General features: G+C 48.4%; 1 protein-coding gene across 3 annotated transcripts in view; it reads left to right on the plus strand.

The window, feature by feature from the left end:
• Window positions 1–19,771, plus strand: part of DUSP8 (dual specificity phosphatase 8) — a 103,605-nt gene that overhangs the window by 23,246 nt on the left and 60,588 nt on the right. For all 3 annotated transcript variants that reach the window (XM_029582304.1, XM_029582303.1, XM_029582305.1), the window contains exons 2-3: window positions 6,368–6,701; window positions 17,419–17,584. In XM_029582304.1, coding sequence (XP_029438164.1) covers window positions 6,471–6,701; window positions 17,419–17,584 — 397 coding nt within the window. In that variant the 5' untranslated portion in view covers window positions 6,368–6,470. The remainder of the gene's footprint in view (window positions 1–6,367; window positions 6,702–17,418; window positions 17,585–19,771) is intronic.

The raw sequence follows: 19,771 nt of genomic DNA on the forward strand, positions 1-19,771 counted from the left end.
CTTCTGCCGTCATTTCTATGTTTCTATGTAACTCAGCAGCTCTCTCAGAAATCAAACTCCTGAGAACGCTCCTGGTGTATCCCACCGGTGTAGACCAGGGGGCCTCCTGGGATCCACTCAGAACAGCAGCTTCCATTTCCAGCTTATAAAGGGGAGCTCGGACAATCCCAAAATAAGGGGGTATGGGCAACCAACTAGGGAGGATCTAAAAGTGCAAAAAACTCTCCCAGCAGCTGGAAAGAAGGCAAAAACATCTAGTCAGGAGCAAAGCCTTCCTTACACTTCAGTAGTAAAAAAATTAAACTCCCATGCCTGTGAACCGTCTACCTAGTCGCAACGTAAAAAGCCACCAACAGCGGCAGCACTAAAAATGCACCAATAGGACCCCCCCCCAACCCCCTTCTAAGAGTCAAAGGAAGGAAAAGAATAACATATTTGCATTTGAAAACACAGGCAAGTTATATTGGTTCATAATGATATGCAAAAAGAAAACTGTTGATCTAGTAACACTACTCCCTAGCCTTAGAATATATGAATAGTAATCTCTCACGATGACACAAGTATATCTGGAAATGCCACATAGTAGAGCAATTAAGAATGAAGTACATAATCAAGCAATACAGCCAAGTATTCAGGAAAAATTAGAAAAGCAACGCCTTGCTTTACATTATCATCATCATCATCCCAAAAAAGTGCAAAGAGAGTGCAGTAGGCAGCCAGCTCTCAAATGTTTCCTGAAGAACCTTCTCAGCCAACGATTGTGGAATGCTGACAAATCGAAGATTTCTCCTTCTGGAGCAATTTTCGAAATCCTCAAGATCATCGTCGGCTGAAATCTGAAATTTTTGCAATGCGGAGATTTCCAATTCCAGCTGGGCCATCCAATCTTCTGCCCCTGACACGCTGCTGCGTGTCATTTAATGGTTTGTGAAATCCATAAACTGAGAGGTAAGGGTGGCAAAGTTCTGGTATATCTTCTCAAAATTTTCATCTAAAGCTGCCACTATCGCTGAGACGACCTCACTAATTTGGGTTTTGCCAGAGCTTAAAGTAAGGCCTTCATTGCAGGAATCCGCTATCTTGGAATCAGCTGTGTGGCCCTCAGGGCCAGTGCAAGGGTATAAGGTACCCTAGGCGAACTTTCTGCCCTCACCGGCCCCGACCTCCCCTCCCATCCAGCCCAAACACACAAGTAAAACTTATGCATGTATAACAACAGATTTTACATGAAAAAGGATATTCAAAGTATAGTTTTCTGAGATAAAAGTATCACAGCAGTGCCTGTAAATATAATAAACATGCGGAGGTAGATCTTTAAAAGGTACGCGCCTCGCATCCCCCGGCACAGGCCGCAGTGCCGGGGGTCTCGGGACCGCCCTCCCGGCCTGCCCCCGAACCGTCGCCACGCCCCCGGACATGCCCCCTCCCACCCCTTTTACGAAGCCCCGGGACTTACACGCGTCCCAGGGCTTTGCGCACGCCGGCGCACGAGTGCCCTGCGCGCCTAAATCCGGGAGGATTTACGCGTGCGGGGCTTTTAAAATCTAGCCCACAACCAGAAAACCCTGCTAAAAGGCAAAAAAAAAACATTTGGAACCCATATGGTGTTAGACCTATTGTAATGCGTGTTGGGTGTAGGTTTGGTACTCAAAGCCATGAGTAAAATTAATTTCAATTACAATATAGTAAACCTCCCATACCAAAACAACATTAAGTACCAGCACTCAAATAGTAACAACCCTACCTATGAAAAGGCAATGCTGTAAATATTACACCAGGTCCTATAACACCGATATACCTCCTATTAGAAAACAGAACAAGCCCTGTTGCTATAGAACCCTACACATAAACTGCATGCTAGCAGAATACCTCAAGTTTGATCACACATGCAAAACACAGACACAACCTCACCACTACAGAATAAAGAGACCATAAGGTAAAAATTAAAAAATGTGCAGACAAAAATTGAACTAGAAAGCATGATTCTAGACTCTGGAGGCAGTGCAACAATAGGAAAAAACACTGCCATGCTTCATAAAATATCAAACAATAAAATGAAGAAATATAAAACATCAATAATAGTAAAACCAGACTAGTAAAAAGAATATTTAAAAAAAGCAGTAAAATAGAATGGCATCCAATAATTAAAAACTAATAAAAATAAAAATTTCCTCTCAAAACAAAAATTGAAAAACAGCACATACATCAAATATTAATAACCAGGGCTGGTGCAAGGGTATTAGGTGCCCTAGGCGAGCCTTCTGCCTTGCGCCCGCCCCCTGGTCTTGGCCCCGACTTCTACCACATTCACGCCCGCCCTCGTTCTTGGCCCCCACTCCTACTGCATTTACACCCGTCCCTCTGGTCTCGGCCCCCACGCATATCCAGCATAGCTCTCTGCTTCAACAGCAGGGGAGAAGAAAAACAACCAATAAGGGCTGAATAACAGTCTGGGTAAACAAATAAGTATGGGTGTAGCTTGCTTATTGCAGCGGTTACTACCCCTAACTAATCAAGCTTGATATTTCACTTGGATGCAGCTCCATCACTGCTCTCTACATTAATGGTGGGGGTGGAAGGGAAATAGAACCAAAGAGCTAAGAGAAACAGATAAGTATGAGAGAAAAAATGTGTGAAGCTTGCTGGGCAGACTGGATGGGCCGTTTGGTCTTCTTCTGCCGTCATTTCTCTGTTTCTATGTTTCCTACTGCATTCATACCTGCTGAGAGTAATCTGCGCTGGGCTGCGAGCAGGATGGGCACTGCTCACAGCCTGCCAAATCTCTACTCCTCTGCCACAAGCGGGATAGGCTCTGCTCACGGCCCCACATGGCTGCTCTTCGGCGCCCCCCTAAGGGTCGGCATCCGAGGCAACTGGTCCTGTTAACACCCAATGATTAAAACTTACAAGGATATAAAATGAAACATTCACTATACCTGGGAACTTTTGATTTCCAGATGCCCTGAGATTGTTATGGATTAGCTGATAGGGTGGGGAGCAGGGGTTGTTGTGCACAAACTTTCTCCTTTATATCTTATATGCACATACACACAATTATACACATTTGTTCTCTCTCACACACAGGCTGTCCCACACATGCACACTCTACCAGTCACACACACACTCTCTTGCTCTCCCTTCCTCCCTCCCTCCCTCCCTCACATACACACACCTTCATTCACTCAGACTGGCTCACTTTCTCACGCATACATAGGTGTCTTGTCTCGTTCACACATGCACCCTCACAAAGGCTCCCTCCCTCTTAGTAACACCATCACTCTCTCGTACATACACAATCCCTCTCACTCACACAGCCTCGTACAAGCTCACTCTCTCTCTGACACACACACACACCCCTTTCCTCTGTCTCTCTCTCATGCATCCCCTGACACAGACATTCTCTGTCTCCTGCACACACACACACACACCCCTTCATACAGGCTCCCTTTCTCACACACACACACACACATGCACTCTCCCTCCCTCACACAGGATTCCTCTCTGTCTCTCTCACACACACACTCACACCCCTACCTCTTTCCAATCCCTCTGGCTCACAAGCTCTCTTGGTCGGTCTTCCTTCTGCAGGCATATGAGCTCTGCCCCCTGCTCTCCCCAGCCTGTCTTCCACCATTCCCAGGCCTCTCTCTCTCTCTTTTTCTGCTGTGGATGGGATGGGCTCCATCCGTGGCCCTGCTGGCACAAATCTGGTCGCAGCCCGCCGAGTCCCTGCTCCTCTCAACCACGAATGAGTGGAATAAGCCCACCAGGATTGCTTCTCCTCTTGGTCACAAGCAGAATGGGATCTGCTCTCAGCCCTAAACACCTGCTCTTTGCCGCTCCCTAATGGTTGACCCTCTAGATGACTGCCTGGTGAACGCACCAGCGCTGGTGGCCCTTCTTATATTTCTTCACCAGTTTTCCAGATCTATATTGAATGGGAAACAGTCCACAAAGCTCCAGTGGGAAGCCTTTCCAGAGTGCTTTAAAGAGGATAATTTGTAAAATTAAATTGCAGATTTTTAATGATAAGAAAGGGAGGTCCTCAGAGCAGCCCAAAACATGTCCTAACTCTCAGCATGCATCATGTGACACCCCGCCCCCCCCCCCCCCTTCCTTGTTATTTTTAGCATCCTCAATCCTTTGAGGTACTAGTATACCAGCGACATTTCTCTACACAATACCTTTATTTTGTGTTTGTATGTTTTTTTCCAAAGAGGCATTATGGTTCTCCTTTTCTTCTGATCTTATATACATGTTGGTAGAGGACTCCCTGAGTAATGAATTTTCTGCGCAATATTGTATCCGATTTAATGCTGTGATTTCAGTAGATGGTCTGTTTATGCAGATTATTTATTCATTTATTTATGATTATTATTGTTGTTGATCTTATTTATCATGTTTTGTTTTGTTTTTCACTTCGGGTGTCAGATTTAGCTTCGGTAGTCTTTCCCTCTCCTAGACCCCAGCCTGCCTGTCCGTCTGCACATAGGCCAGGAGCTCAACTGCTGTCTTGTGGTCTCTCTCCTGCCTTTCCTCTGCTTCTGGTTTGTCTTACTTTGGGGGCCGATGCAATAAAGTGCGCCCAGCTTAACAAGCAGTTCGACACACGGTTTGGATGCGCGTCCATTAACCCCGATGCAATAAGGGGATCAGTGCATCCAAACAAAGGTGTAGCTGATAGCGCTCATCACTTGTAAACGCTATTAGCATTTTACTCCGCAATGCAAAAAAATCTCCGTGTGTTTAACCCGTAAAATTTTATGTCTGTCCTGGAGCAGGCATAAAGTTTTCCTGCACCTCCAGGGCTCAACTTAAAAGCAAAAAACTGCTTTTCTGTGGTTCCTTCTACTTAGTATCATCGTGGTACTAAGTAGAAAGAATCACAGAAAGCAGCACCATCAAAAAAAAAAAGTGTTTGGCGTAAAATAAATAAATAAATTTTCGGGGTGCACAATATACAAGCTTCAGTCCGGTAAACCAGCTGCTGTGGGGGAAAAAAACGGACGCTTGAAAATTGAGCGTCTGTTTTCCTACCTCACACACAGTCATGTTTCCTGGGTGCCCGATGCCATGGACGTGCTAGGGATGAGCAAGTTATTCCTAGCGCATTCGTTTTAGTGCGGCAGCTCATTTACATAGTGCATTGGGCGCCCGGGAGAGGTGGATATGCGCACGTAACAAAAAGCGCGCCCAGTTTGGATGCATGTTTTTTACGTGCACTTTATTGCATCGGCTTATTTGTGTTCATTCTCGTGTGTTATGCCATTCTCATAGCACTGTCACTTCACCAGTTAGTTCCTCCACTTACTCTGGCTGGGTAGATGCAGCAAAGTGTTCTTTCGGTAGGGTGCAGGTGAAGATGGAATATAATATATATATGTGTGTATGTATATGTGTGTGTGTATATATAATATATATATACATACACATTACCCCCTTATACTGTAAGGGGTTTAGCGCCTCGAAAACGCGCTGCCAAACCCCCTGAAAAACCAATAGCGCTCATCACATGCAAATGCCCGTTGATGAGCCTATTAGTCATTCACCCGGGATTCAAAAACCAAAATGTGTGGCCAATCCACATTTTATGCATACAGTCCAGGATCGTTTCTGAATGGGCTGTAACTAGATGAAAAGAAGACCCGAGTGCCCTGTTATTAGTCTGCCTCTGTGGTACAGGTACGGCAGGGGGTCTGATTGAACATTAGGAACTGTGTCAGAGACTGGATGGGGAGGCACCAGGCCACTTCTCCCTTACACCCCTTCATTAAAATCCTTTCCCTTAACAAAGGGCAAGGAGACAGGGGAGGCAGAGGGGAGGTGATTTGAACTCCAGCTGATTGAGGTCTCTGGCAGGTCTAGGAGGTTGACAGTAGGAAGGGGATTCCTTAATCACAGCCCCTGATCCTAATTACAAGTATAAAACAAATGCATTACTGATAGCATGTGGGGGGTGGAAAAGCAATTATGTTTTGAAAGGTTTTGTGAGCAGTAAAATGCTGCTGTTCTCTCCATTAAGCAAGTCACATTAGGAATGCTAATACAGCCCATTACAAAGTCTGAAAGCCTGCTGGGATGATGAGCTGTGTATCCTGGGGTGTGGGTCCTGCAGTGCTCAAAGGCTGGACCTGGCACCAGTGTATGGGGGGAGGGGGCAGGGTCTTGCAGTGCTCAGAGGTGGGGAGTGGGAGTCCTGGCAAGTAGTGCCCTGGTGTGCGCATTCTGCCATGCTCAGAAGCTGGGAGTGGGAGTCCCGACGCTGGTGCGCTGGGCTGTGGGTCCGAAGGGGCTCCCAGGGTGGGAGCACAAATCGAGCAGGGTTCTGTTTTCCCTTGAGTAATCCTGCTCTCATTTTCCTGGCCAGGTTAACACGATGTCGTAGACTCCAGGGCTTGTTGGCTGAGCACGGTCCGTTCAGACAGGGCCTGGGTCTTGCTGCTCTGGGAGGAGGGATCAGCGACCTGGCCATGGCAGGGGACAGAGTGCCACGGAGAGCCATGGAACCAGAGAAGCTGGCCGGCATCCTGCGGAGTGGAGCCGAGGGCACGCTTGTGATTGACAGCCGCTCCTTCGTGGAGTACAATTCCTGGCATGTACTCAGCTCGGTCAACATCTGCTGCTCCAAGTTGGTGAAAAGGAGGCTGCAGCAGGAGAAAGTCACCATCCCTGAGCTCATCCAGCTGGGGCCCAGGAATAAGGTAACTCCCCATCTTCCTTCTTGTTCTCCTGCCGCATGCTTCAGCCACCGGTGCTAAAGGGATGGGGCAGTGCTGGCATCCTCTACACCCCCAGCAGAGATCCCAGTCTCTTCTCCCTCCCTCCCTGTAGTGCTGGCCTTCAGTTAAGTGGCTGAGGATTTTCAGTTTAACCTATCTGCTCAGAATCGGAGTGGTTTAACAGCGTTCCCCCATGCAAAACCCAAGAAAGAAATATTAAAAGCTGTGATTTAGAGGGATCAACTTTTATTGTGAATCTCTTCATTAGTTTTACTTATCTGCTTAAAAAAGTTGCACAAAAGGGCAGGAGGCTAGCACTCCGTGTGATCTCATTCTCCCTCTGCAGGTCTTCCTGTTATATCTGCTTTGTTCCTCCTTTCCCCATAACCTGTTCAGTCTGTCTTTCTGGCTGTCTCTTCAGGTCTCTCTCCTCTCTCTGATTGCCTCGGTCTGCAGCTCTCTACCTGTGTCCCAGCACTTCTGCCGCTCTCTCGTGGTCTCTCCCTGTCAGCGCCTGCCTCTTAGACTTTGCTTTTCCGTTTTGCTGTAGGCTTTGTCTTGCATGTTTCTTCTGTTATCAAACACTGCCTTCCTCCTCTTTCCCCCCCCCCCACTCTTTTTTTTTTTAATGCAAAAGGAAGGTAATTCATGCAATCAATCCAATGTTCAGGGCAGCGGGAGCCATCTGTAGAGGCCTTTAAGCCTCTCCTAAACCACTTCCTCCCCCACCCCCCACACCAATGTGCTCGCAGCAGCGTTGTGATTGGACGGCGGTGACATCACCCCGCCTGCATTACAGAAGAGCAGGGAGGCAGGGGGGCTGTTATCATCTGTCTTTTGACTCTGCCTCAAGGGAGGGGGGGGGGGTGACAGTGGATGCATTTGCAAACAGATGCAGCCTCTTCGAATACCTTCAAATTGAGACTGCTGTGAAGGAGAAAAGTAAAGGTTAATGCGGAGAGGGAGTGAGAGGCGCCGTCTCGCGTGGCTGCTGCCTGACTGGACCTCCCCACAGTCCCGCTGCAGGTGAGGAGAGGTGCCAAAGACTTTGGGAAGAGATCATGCCAGATGTTGACCCCTGGAGATCGTCACACCCCCTTCTCTCAGGCCTGTATTGCGAAGCAAGGATTCAGTGTTTGCTCCAAGAGCCGGCAGGAGGAGTAGGATAATAAGAGACAGGTGAAGTGTAAATCTGGTGCCCAGATTTTCCTTCTAAGAGAGGGGCAAGGCATCTGTACTTACAGTCAGCTGCAAAACATGGGGTTCCCTAACCAGGAAGGCTCTTGGTCGCTTTCAGCACCTTGCTTGCTCTTGCTCCTTAGCCAAGTGCCGTCACCAAGGGGCTGATGTAATCAAAGCTGCGCCAAAATCCCAGCTAATTATTAGCGCAAGTTTCAGTTTACTTACACAAGAGATCTGCAGCGCTGTGGGATGAGGTAAGCTAATGCCATGCAAATAAATGGAGAAAACCTGAACATCCTCACTAATGCAGAAAGATGCTTTAAAAGGGACGTAAGGGGAGGTAGGTGCTGGAAGTAAGGCGTCTCCCTAACAGCCCCGTATTATCTTATCAAGATGTGCCTGTGTGTGTGTGGAGGGGGGACTTTCAGGGCTGTGTGCTGAGAGGTGTAGGGGTGGATAGTGCTGATAGGCGAGGGGTGGTGCAGTGCTGTCACTGATGGAAGTGCGGGGGGGGGGTATTAAGGAGTGAGGGATGCCACAGCAATCGCCGGACAAAATGGATCCCCCCCAAACCCTTTCGGGAAGTATGTGCCCCCATGCACCTGGCTGACTTCCCTTCTGCACTCACTCTCTACTGCTAATATTACAACACATCTGTGTAGTGCTATAAGGTGTGCTCAGTGTCGTACATATACGAGGCAGTCCCTTCTGCGTAGAGCTTACAGTCTAGTCAAGACAGACTTTGAGGCAGGAGGAGGAAGGCAAGAGTTTAACATTAAAGCCTCAGAGATGGGGTTTAATTAGGTAAGAGGACAACTCGAATTGGAAAGAGCTGCAAGAAAGAAGTCCTCTATCCTACTTACAATCTCTATAAGAGAATTAGGAAATAGTGAGTGTGGGGACGGAGGGGGCGAGACTTCAAGACATGCAGTGAAGGCAAGCGCTGAGCCCCCAGTGCACAGACCAAGCAGCCAATAGTAAATTCCATCCTAAAACCAGACACAAATGTTAACACATTTAAGCTATAATAATTTTAGCAGAAAGCCCTGCAGGGTGATGCTGAGAGAGCTCTGCTGAACTGATGACTCCAGCCTGTCTGTTTCAGACCTCACATCGGGGAAGGTGCACGCTGTTGCCTTGTGGTCAGGCCGCAGCGGTGCCTGCCGGGACAAACCCACCAACACCCCCCTACGTTCAGATACAGCCATCCAGACGGGCCACACCACCGAGAAAAATCCACCAGCACACGAAGAGAAAGAAACTACAGAATCCGCAAAACAAAAGGAAAATCTCTTTAAAGAATTAGAGCAGCAAACAAGGGAAGAAAACTTGGCAGAAGCACAAATACAATGGGGAAATCCAGAGGGCTATTCCAGAAACCCCACATGAATCAATGGTTAAGGAGAGGTGAACTCAAACCTAGAGATGAGAGACTGATAATAGGGGAGTACGGACAAGATGGCGGCTCACAGCCAGTATAGAAAAGCCTGACAAAATGGACAAATGCAGATTCTGTGGGACAGAACTGGAAACGGTTACACGTTCGCCGCTGGATGTGCCGTGCTGGTGTCAGGCGGCCTGGATACAGAGAGGCCCGGCGAGGCGGCGCGGCTTATTCATTGGAAATTGTGTAAACATCATAACATCAGTGTTTCAACTGGGAACGCAACCCTAACAGAATAGAAGAGAATAAAGAGGTGCTCGCCTGGGACGTTCCTTTTCCCACCTCCAGGCTGATCGATGCGCAAAAAAACCAGATATTGTGGAGAAGGAGAAGAACACAAGAACAGCATGGGTGATAGAGGTGTCAGTACCCAGCAGTTATTCGTGGATTGTATGGTAAAAGTGAAGATCGTCAGTACCGGGTAACTATTTTTGGTAGATCATATGGAGAAAGGAAGATCCTGAAGTACCAAGAGATGCAATCAAAGATCAGAGATAGTCCCAATCAAATTGGGTGTCCCTGGTCTGATTAAGAAGGATTTCCAAGCGCACCTTGATATGTTGCCCGTTAAGATTGCACCCTATGAACTCCAGAAGCAGGCTCTCTTTGGCACAATGCAAGAACTAAGAAGGGCAATAGCAGTAAATTTGAGAGATTGAGATCATCCTGAAATGCCAAGGCTCATGAATGAGGTTAATTCCAGTCAAAGTATGTGCAAAACCAGCCCATTTGGGGAGAAAGCCAACAGAGAAAAAGAGAAACCATAGCCAGAGAGATAAGGACAGAGCACACCTCCGACAGACACAGACAGATCATACCTCACCTCTGTCCTGCATGCCTCTTAGTGCATGTTAGTCTTCACCTCTCTGTCACCTACTGCCCCCTTGGATTTAATTTACTATCAGCCTCTTCTACTCTCAATTTGAAGAGTGAGATGGGACAGATAGTGTTTTTTTCCAGCTGACGGGACTACCTGGTTAGCTGGCTTTCTTTCCAGGTGGGATGCCTGGGCTAGTTGACTGGTCTTCTTGACAGGCTCTCTCTGTCCAGGAGGGCTTTCTCGCTTTCCATCTGCAGAGGCAAAGAGCATCTTTTTGGCTGACTGGTTGGCTTGGTTGGATTAGCTATCTGTCTGTCTCTGTCTGCCTCCCCAGATGGGCTAATGGGCTGATTGGCTGGGTGGTTCTCTCACTCTCTGGACTTGCTGGAAGACTGGATGAGTTGGCCTGACTGGCGGGCCGATACAATAAAGTCCGCAGGAGAGCGGGCGATTCAGTATGCAAATTAGGCCCGGCGGTAAAAACAGGTAAAAGGAGGCGCTAGGGACACTAGCGCGTCCCTAGCGCCTCCTTTTGGACCGGAGCGGCGGCTGTCAGCGGGTTTGACAGCCGACGCTCAATTTTGCCGGCGTCTGTTCTCAAGCCTGCTGACAGCCACGGGTTTGGAAACCGGACGCCGGCAAAATTGAGCATCCGGTTTGCGAGCCGCGGGCCGACTTAAAATTTTTATTTTTTTTTTACTTTTGGTAACTTTCAGGACCTCCGACTTAATATCGCCATATTTCCCGGTGCCCGAAGAAATTAGTGCCTACCTTTGGGTAGGCGCTAATTTCTGAAAGCAAAATGTGCGGCTTGGCTGCACATTTTCTTTTCTGAATCGCACGGGAATACCTAATAGGGCCATCAACAAGCATTTGCATGTTGCGGGCGTTATTAGGTTCGGGGAGGGGTTGGACGCACGTTTTCGGCCCCTTAACTGAATAAGGGGTAATGCTAGCGCGTCGAAAACGCGCATCCAATCGAGGGTTAACAGTGCGCTCTGTCGGAGCGCACTGTACTGTATCGGCCGTGGATTTGCTGGCTGATTATCTCGCTGGCTATCCAGCTCTCTTGTTGTGCATGTGAGCCATCTGACTGACTGACTCTCTTTCTCTTGGTGCATCTCTTCAGCTGATAGGTTATCTGGCTGGCTGGATCTCTTTCTGAATGGCAGGGCTGCCTGTGCTACCTGTCTGGCTGCTTGGCTAGCTTGTCTAACTGTTTAGGGCAATTCTTTCTGGCCGCTGCAATGATGACTTTTTACTTGAATTACAGCCTTTGGTGATGCGATCAAAAGTATGGGGCTGCAGCTTGTTCTCGTGACATTTCCTGCTCTCACCTGGGCAGCAGTAAAGTGAAAGGGAGCCAGGAGAGATGAGCTCAAGCCGCAGCCCGCATTATTGACTGATGCTCTCTCTGTTGGCTCACCTCCCTCCCCTCTGGGCTTGTGCGCTTGCAGCAAGCTTGGTGCTCCGAGCAGTCGCCCATCTTGTCCGCTCCTTGGCAATGGCCCTGGGAGGTGCTGGTGTCACTGCTGTTGCTGGCTGGCAGATGGCAAGAAGGTTGACATCATGCCTGTGTTTTCTTCGCTATTGTTCTTGCTGACAGAGTCCTTTCTTCATCCTTCCCCTTCCCTCCAGCTTGTCAGCTGGCACCGTCACTCACCTCGCCTCCCATTTTTCCCTGACTGAATAAAACAGATTTTTTTGTTACCCACTGCATAACTATCTCGAGCTGTGTTTCTAGATAATGCTGGGCCTGACTGAGAAGTTAAGTTTGGGAGGAACCTTTGACCCTGACGCAGTATAGTAAGGCCCCTGATCTCCCTGAGGTATTTGATATATTGGAAGTGCTCTATACTAAGGGCTATAGAACAGTTTTTATTGTAGGTACTAATGAGGAGGCAGACCAGTTTCTAGCATTGGCTTTTAAGCCAAAGGCTCTACAGTGGTCCTGAAGTGAAGGGAGGGAGAGAAGGTTCGGGGGGGAGGGACCTGTGTATGGATACATTGGGCATGCCACATTTACAGGTCCCAGAAAAATACCAGGGGGATGCGAATCCCCCCACTGTACACAGCCTCATACACACATCTACTTGGGTGCCATATTTACTGAACATCAAAGCGTATCCGCCAGTGCGGGGGCAGGAGGTTTGCCTGCTGCTACAGATTGATGGGAAGTGATGCTCTGGAGCTTTCCATAAAAAACACAGAAAGAAACAGCCTCCCTCTACCCAGCCCATTGCTACTTTCCTAACTTATCGTTCTAAAACGAGAACACCTCGGATGAGTGGGGTCCTTGCATAAGTTGTGGGATGGGATTGTGCCAGTACCACTCGTACGACTGTGCGAGGGCCACCCAGGTTACAGCTGAGCACCGTATCTGGTCTGTACTCTCACGTGAGGACCAGTGCCTATTGCATCCTGCTGTCGGAGAAAGGATGGGCCTTGGCAATGGCCATTCTTGTGTTTTTGTATGCCCGGCCCCCTATCTGTGCCCTGGCCATACCCCACCGTGCCTGTCGGACAGAAGCAGCGTGCCGTCAGGTTTCTGGCTGGAGGTCCAGCGTGGTTGCCGTAGCCATTATCTGCCTGAGGCCACTAATAGAGTTACCCCCTGCGTTCCCTGACGTACCAGAGCATCTGGAGCATGGCTGTCCCCATCACACACGCATGCGCGCACAGACTCTCATGGAATCCGTCGATGTGGAAGAAAGTTGAGCTGAGGGTCTTTGAGGCTGGTTTGGAGCGGTCTCCCAGCGATTCCATTACTCGGTGGAGCAGAATTGAGCTTCATTGACGGAGGCTCTCTTGCGTTCCAGCATCCGGCCGCAGTGAAGCCCTTCGGTTTAACGTGATGGCCTGTTGCCCCCATGGTCTGGGAAGGGAGACGCCCATCGGGATCGGCATTGCTCATCGTGTCAGCATGCAGGCTCTTGAGAATCCAGAGATACCGAGCGAGCCCATGTCTGATGGGAAGAGAGCTGCCCCCCCCCCCCCCCCAGTGACCCCATAAGCATACTTAAGAACATAAGAACATAAGAAAATGCCATACTGGGTCAGACCAAGGGTCCATCAAGCCCAGCATCCTGTTTCCAACAGTGGCCAATCCAGGCCATAAGAACCTGGCAAGTACCCAAAAACTAAGTCTATTCCATGTAACCATTGCTAATGGCAGTGGCTATTCTCTAAGTGAACTTAATAGCAGGTAATGGACTTCTCCTCCAAGAACTTATCCAATCCTTTTTTAAACACAGCTATACTAACTGCACGAACCACATTCTCTGGCAACAAATTCCAGAGTTTAATTGTACTTTAGCGTACCCTTCGGATCCCAGTCTGTGGGCTGAGACCCAGCTCTGCTAGTGCAGCTCTCATTTTGGCATTTATGTTGCCTGAAACCCTGTAACTTTAGTAAGATGTAAACCGTGTCAGGTTTATCAGCCATCACCCGGCAACGCTTCAATAATGGCAAAAACAATGTCCCTTCCCCCACCCCCGGCAGGACCTGCGGTAGGATAGTGTTCCTTCTCCGCATGGGCACGAAGCCCTGAACACCTCTGCATTTCTATTCCAGGCATCCCCTCTGCTCTCCCCGACGTGGTTTGATGTGGCCGCCTCTGTTCGCTTCGTTCCCTTGTCTCTTCTCTTCTTTCCAGCCCTCCATGGTTTCCTCTGCTTGCTTCCTTCCTGCCCTGCTGCCCCTGGAAGTCCTGCCTGTGTGTGTGTGTGTGTGTGAGTTTGTGAGCTGCCTTTGTGGCGGCTCTAGCAGCTTCCCCTAGCATGGGGTGACCCACCGACTTCCTGTCATCTGATTTTTATCCCACTGCATCTCTAGACTACTTGTTCCTGTATTTCCTAGAAATGCTGAAACCACGGGTCAGTAGATGCAATGGAATGAAATGAGCACTGACTCAGTCTGTGCAGATGACATTGAGTCAGCTGTTAACCCAATGGGTTTTTTTTTGTGGGGGGGGGGGTTGCCTGGCAGTTTCCGCCAGCTCCCTGGAGCTTTCAGGGCAGATAGAACCAGCCTTTATAGGGCTACAGGGTTAAATTTCCCTCTCCAAGCTCAGCCCAGTGACAGTTCTTGCCCAAGAGCTCTCTCTGGGCCTTGGTTAACATGGTTCCCAAGTCTGACCAGCAGGTGTCACTGTTGAGTGAAGGCTGAGAATCCCTTTCCCGGGGGGGGGGGGGGGGGGGGGCTGCACCCTCGCCCCCTCGCCCCCAGCTGACATGGGAACCCGAAGCTAAGCTCAGGAACCGAACGCAGTTTAAAGCACTGACACTGAGCCAGCCCCTGAGAGCCCGACGTTTGCAAGAAATACAAGCCCTGGAGGTCAGGTTCAAGTGTTCTTCATGCTCCCATGCCTGGCAGTCCTGCTTCACGCAGCTCGATTTCCCATCGTCCATGGCATCTTCTGCCAGGGGCTGCCATACCAGCAACTTTAGGGTCTCATCAGTGTTGTCTTACTTAGGTGCTCTTGCTGTCCACCTTCTGCGGGTCCTTTTCTCCCTCAGGGCCCGATTGCGCATACACGTTGACACGGAGGTGCGTGCACATTTTTGTGCATGCAACTTTATCTCGATTTAGCAAGCCCTTCGGCACCAAAACGGGCCTACAGCTGTGAATAAAACTGTGCGCACAAATTAGCGCTTCTCCATGCAAATCCCATGTTAATCATGGCATTAGCTCTTACTCCCCAGTGCAGAGAGGGGCATAGGCTTAACTCGTGTTTTCATGAGGCTGAAAATGCAACTCCTGGTCAGAGGTGGAGTAAAGTTTCTAGGACTAGGGTTAGTCTACGGGGCTGAACCTGGAGTTTATGATGCAGGAGTCCTGTTCTCAGGATTTATGCACAGAGAACATGTATTGTGCATAAACCGGGCTTTCTGTGTACTAAGTATGCCTTTTTGGGCAGATTTTTCAGTTGGCACTCTTTTTTTTTTTTTTTTTGTATACTCCCAATGCACCAGCATATTGTATCAGGAGTTATTTTGTTGTTTTTATGTTTGCTTTATTGTTTTAATATTAGGATTGGACCTTGCTTAGAGTTTTACAATGCAAGTTTGTAACAAATATTTTAAATAAATAAGCCCTCTTTTCTTCCAGTGCTTAACTGCAGCACAATTAATTGTGGGGCACAATTAATCGTGCTGTAAGCGGCTCTATGGAGCTGTGGCTTGTCTTACTGTAGAAATTTCTAGCATCCTATGACTGGGCCTCTCACAGGGAGCTCTCTAGAACCACGCGTGATCCTGCTGTAGCACATTCAGCAAATCCTCAGACAGAAAACTGTATGGGGCAGATTTCTTCCAGCTGTAGAGAACTCTATTGAGCTCTTATCGTGAACCCTGTAGAGCTCCGCTGTCCCTCCTGTTCAGAGGTCTGTGAAACGCCTTCATGCTCCTGTGGGGCTGCAAATACAATTGATCTTTTAAGGATGGAAGAAGAGGGCTCTTACTAGAAAGTGCTGGCAGGGACTGTTATTTAATTCTCTTTTTTTTTTCCTGACGCGTTGTCTTGGCTTCACAGTGGTTGCCATTCTGTGATGGATGCGATATGCCCCCGAGCTTAGCGAGGGATCCTGCTGCCTCAGATGGCAAGCGTACGCCACTCCTCAGCCTATTCAATGAGTGCTGTGAACCATACCACAGAGAGTCTGTTATTGGGCTCTTCTGCATTAATCTTTCACTTATCCTGATCAAACGCTCTCTCTGGCTTTCATATCCAGAATGCAGGCTTTGCTCTTTCTCTTAAGCCTCCTTTCCTTTCAGACTGCCAGAATAGTATACGTCCAGCAGCCCTTTCACCTCCGTAACCCCCGGGCCTTCGCCAGGCTTTGTCTCTCGCTCCTGGTTTTGGAAGCCCCAGACCGGTGCCTCCTGCTTCCCGCTTGCACTAGGGTAAGACAAGGAGTTAGAAAACCACATCTAGGATCCCCGGGTGGCCTCTGGCCCGAGGCAATAACCCTGGAAAGCAGGGGGTTCTGGGTGGTTCTGCTGCTGGTGAGGTGCTTCTGATGGCTTTAACAGAAAGGTGATTTCAGAACTGGACATAGAGTTCGATGGGTTAATACTTCAGCTCTGTGATGCAGTGGTGCTAGCAAGAGCCTTCGGAGTATGAGCTTACCTGTTTTTTTTTTTGGGATGTTACTGCTTCCTTTGATCTGACACACTCTGTACTATCTATATTTCCACACCTTTGGAATGAAAAGTCTGCACAGCTTGCTCTAGGCTTGTCCCTGGGCTTTTTACACTCTCCCTCCCTGAGTCCGCTCTGTAGCTGTTGGTGCAATATTCATGCATTAGGTGTAGCAGAGCGATGCCTCATTGGGGTCTTGATGAGGAAGAGCACCCCTAATTTTCCTAGATTTATATAATGGGGCCAGCTAATTAAGATGAGTCTTCAAATCTTTAACAACTGATAAATCTTCAAAAATTAAATGACCGTTGGAACATAAGTGGATTTCATTGCTTCATTTCACTTTTAACTGCCACTGAATTACTGGTTCTGTAGTGGCACTGTTTTTAATTGTTTTGATTATGCGGATTGTCATAATTGGTGCTTATTTTCTCATGATGAATGGGCCTTGATGAGTCCTGGCCAGCGTTGGCTGGAGGAGGTTGCAGAGGGGGGCTGGTCCTTGAATTGGACCTAAGGTGCTCTTCATGACATTACAGTGACAATCCTCGGCCTGGGGCCACAAACACCAGGACTCTCTCTCCAGAGCCCTGCAGTCATGGGTCGCTCAGTCTGGCCACCAGATGTCTCCGTTAGGACTCCCTCTCCCAAGGGGCCAATGTGAACCTGGTCTCTGCTGCATCCCCAGCCCTAGCCACCTTGAGGGGGCGTGGAAGATCTGAACTGGGAGTCAAACCTGCATCCTGCCACTGAGCCACTGTGCTGGCCGTGCTGCTGTTAGTTGCAACTGAATGACTTGACTTGGACTCTTCCTGCACCCCTAAGTATGAAGATCACTTTCAGATTTTTCAGTTTTAATTTATTTTCAGTATCTGCAGTTTCTTTCTCTCCCCCGTACACCACGTAGCAGCATAAGTGATCTGCCTGAAAAAGAGTTGGAGCTTTAGGAGAGGATAGGAATAGAAGTGACCCCGCTCTGGCAGTACTCCTGGGCCTGTCCTTTTCTTTCACTTGTTTGAAGCACGGTGGGGGTGGAAGGGGAATGGTAGTCGAGCATCCTGCTAACTGCCGGCGCTGGTTCCTTCTAATTCTGACTTTTCTTTTGGCACAGCTGGAAGAGGAGGGCGAGGAGGACGAGGAGGAGGAGCAGTGGCATCGGGATGTGGTGGTCTATGACCAGAGCACGCGGGATGTGAGCAGTTTGGCTGCAGACAGTTTCCTCTTCATCCTCCTGAGCAAGTTGGAGAGCTGCTTCTACAGGGTCTCTGTGCTGGCAGGTGAGGCCTGGATCGGTATTTTCACCCTTTCGTTTGAATAAAAGGTGTACATTGTAGGTCAGCTGAGTGGCAGTGCTATCTGCTGCAGTGCAGGAGACTTGGGGCTTGATTCTCAAGCTCAGCTTGTGTTTACTGGGCTCAGCTGGGGGCTAGGGATGCTAGAGATGCAGCACACGCAGCCCCCATGGGTTGTGGGAGGCGTCTCTGTCATTGCACAAGGGAGACCCCTAGTGCCAGATTCAGGCATTGCAAGTTCCACAGGGAGCTGCAGTCTGTGACCTCTGGGTTTGTTGGCAGGGGAAGAGGGTTATAAATGGGAAAAGTCTTAGGGAGTCACAAATGAAAGCTCCTGGCATCCAGGTCCAGGAGATACTTGGTACAACTGAACTCCAAGCACAGAGGATCAGGAAGAAATCACTTGACCAAAACCCCCTAGTATGCACTGCTGTGTCCATTAACGTCTCCTTTCTAGTGTAGCCTCTCACTTAGATTTGTAACATAACAGGAGCTTCCAACTCTTTAACCAATAATATCGCACAGATCTTAAATAAAACTCCTAGTGAAAAAGGGGTAGCAATGATTTTATTAATTTTAACTACCAACAGAATTGTCTAACCTATGGGGAAAAAAAGAAAGCTCCAAATAACAGTTCATGAAAGATAAGAATCGGATGTAAGGGACCACCATATAGTGTAGAGCCTTTGCATCGTACATCCGAAACATAGTCCCAAGTCCCCAGTCCTCAAACCAAACTTGAAACAGGTTTTTGAAACACAGTCTGCCAGGTGCATAATTGTAAAGTGCAGAAGCAAATGGGGGAAAAAGGTACACATTTCAAAGCAGATTTTGAAAGGTCACGGAGCGCCTGGCTCTCATGTGGCCATTGAGAAAGTATCTTCAGAGTACCGCACTGGAAAGTCAATGATCTGAACCAAGTCCAGTTCCACTTGTAAAGACCCATGCTCCTTTTACGATAAGATGCTGGCTTTTTTCCCCCCTCTGTTTCTCAGTTTTATTACACAAACAAAAATACCCTGATTCATCATGAGATTTCATACAGTGCGAGGTGGGTGGTATGAGCACCTATGTATGCTTCTGCTCCATGCCGTTTCAGGCAGCTGTAGGTTTTTTATATTTCTAGCATGAAAGAGGGAGAAACTGCTCTTCCCTGATACTGAAAAATTGATTATGTAAAATGAAAAAGTCAGCTAAAAGAATGTTCCACTATGCTTGGCTTGGCTACAATGTTGTCTTTGGAGGGAATATTTTATGAGCAAATTGACGGTGATGAGAAAATAATTCTGCTGCTAAATTTCTGGGGAGGTTGAAACCCTTTGAACAATGGTGTGATGTATGATAGTGTTTATTTCTAGTTATGCCGAGATCTGCAATTTTTCTTCCTTCTGGCTATTGTTGGGCATTAGGTGGAAGGGGAGAGGTCGGGGCAGAGGGCAGAGTGGGTCATACATAGGATAACTGTGATCCATGCATACTTTGTATTTTGCAATTGTTTATCTTGTTTTTGTTAAAATTGACTTTGGTTTAATAAAAATGTTCAAATAAAAAAAAAAAAAAAGGTCAGAGGCTGTGCTGGCTTAGATGGCTTCCTGCTTTTGTGCAGGCGGACTGCGTATGGCTCCTTTTACTCGGGTCCTACCGGCCTCGGCTTGCAGGAGCTGGAAACACTGCCGAGGCAGGCGGTGTTGACAGCCCCTGGGCGCAGGGGAGTTCACAGCTGTCTCCAGGGTACGTTTGTGCCAGATCCTGGCGGGGGCTGCTTTACTGCTCTCAGCTGGGGGTGAGGAGAAGAAATGGAACCTGGGTACCTGGAAGGTGAGGTGCATGGCACCAGAGCTCCCGTAAAGATTGGTTTTTAGTTGAGCTGGAAGCCCAGAGGGAACCATAGGTTCTGCCTAATAATGCGCTCCCGCACCTAAGCACATCTCGTGGTTAGGCTTGGTTGTACAATAAGAAGAGGGGGGCGAATAGATTTTCAACAGATGAGAATTCCCTTGGATTTAAGGATTGTACTGTCATTCCAGCTTTATTGAATCACAAGGGGTTAGTTACACCTGGTAGCCAAATGGTTGGAGGGGAGGGGGAGTACAGGGGTTTATTTTACCCTGGACAAAGATAGATTGCTCATGCATGCAGTCAGACAGCGACAAAGCTTGATGGGCATTGCGT

The sequence above is a fragment of the Rhinatrema bivittatum genome, chromosome 17, assembly GCF_901001135.1.
Source record: "Rhinatrema bivittatum chromosome 17, aRhiBiv1.1, whole genome shotgun sequence".
NCBI lineage: Eukaryota > Metazoa > Chordata > Amphibia > Gymnophiona > Rhinatrematidae > Rhinatrema > Rhinatrema bivittatum.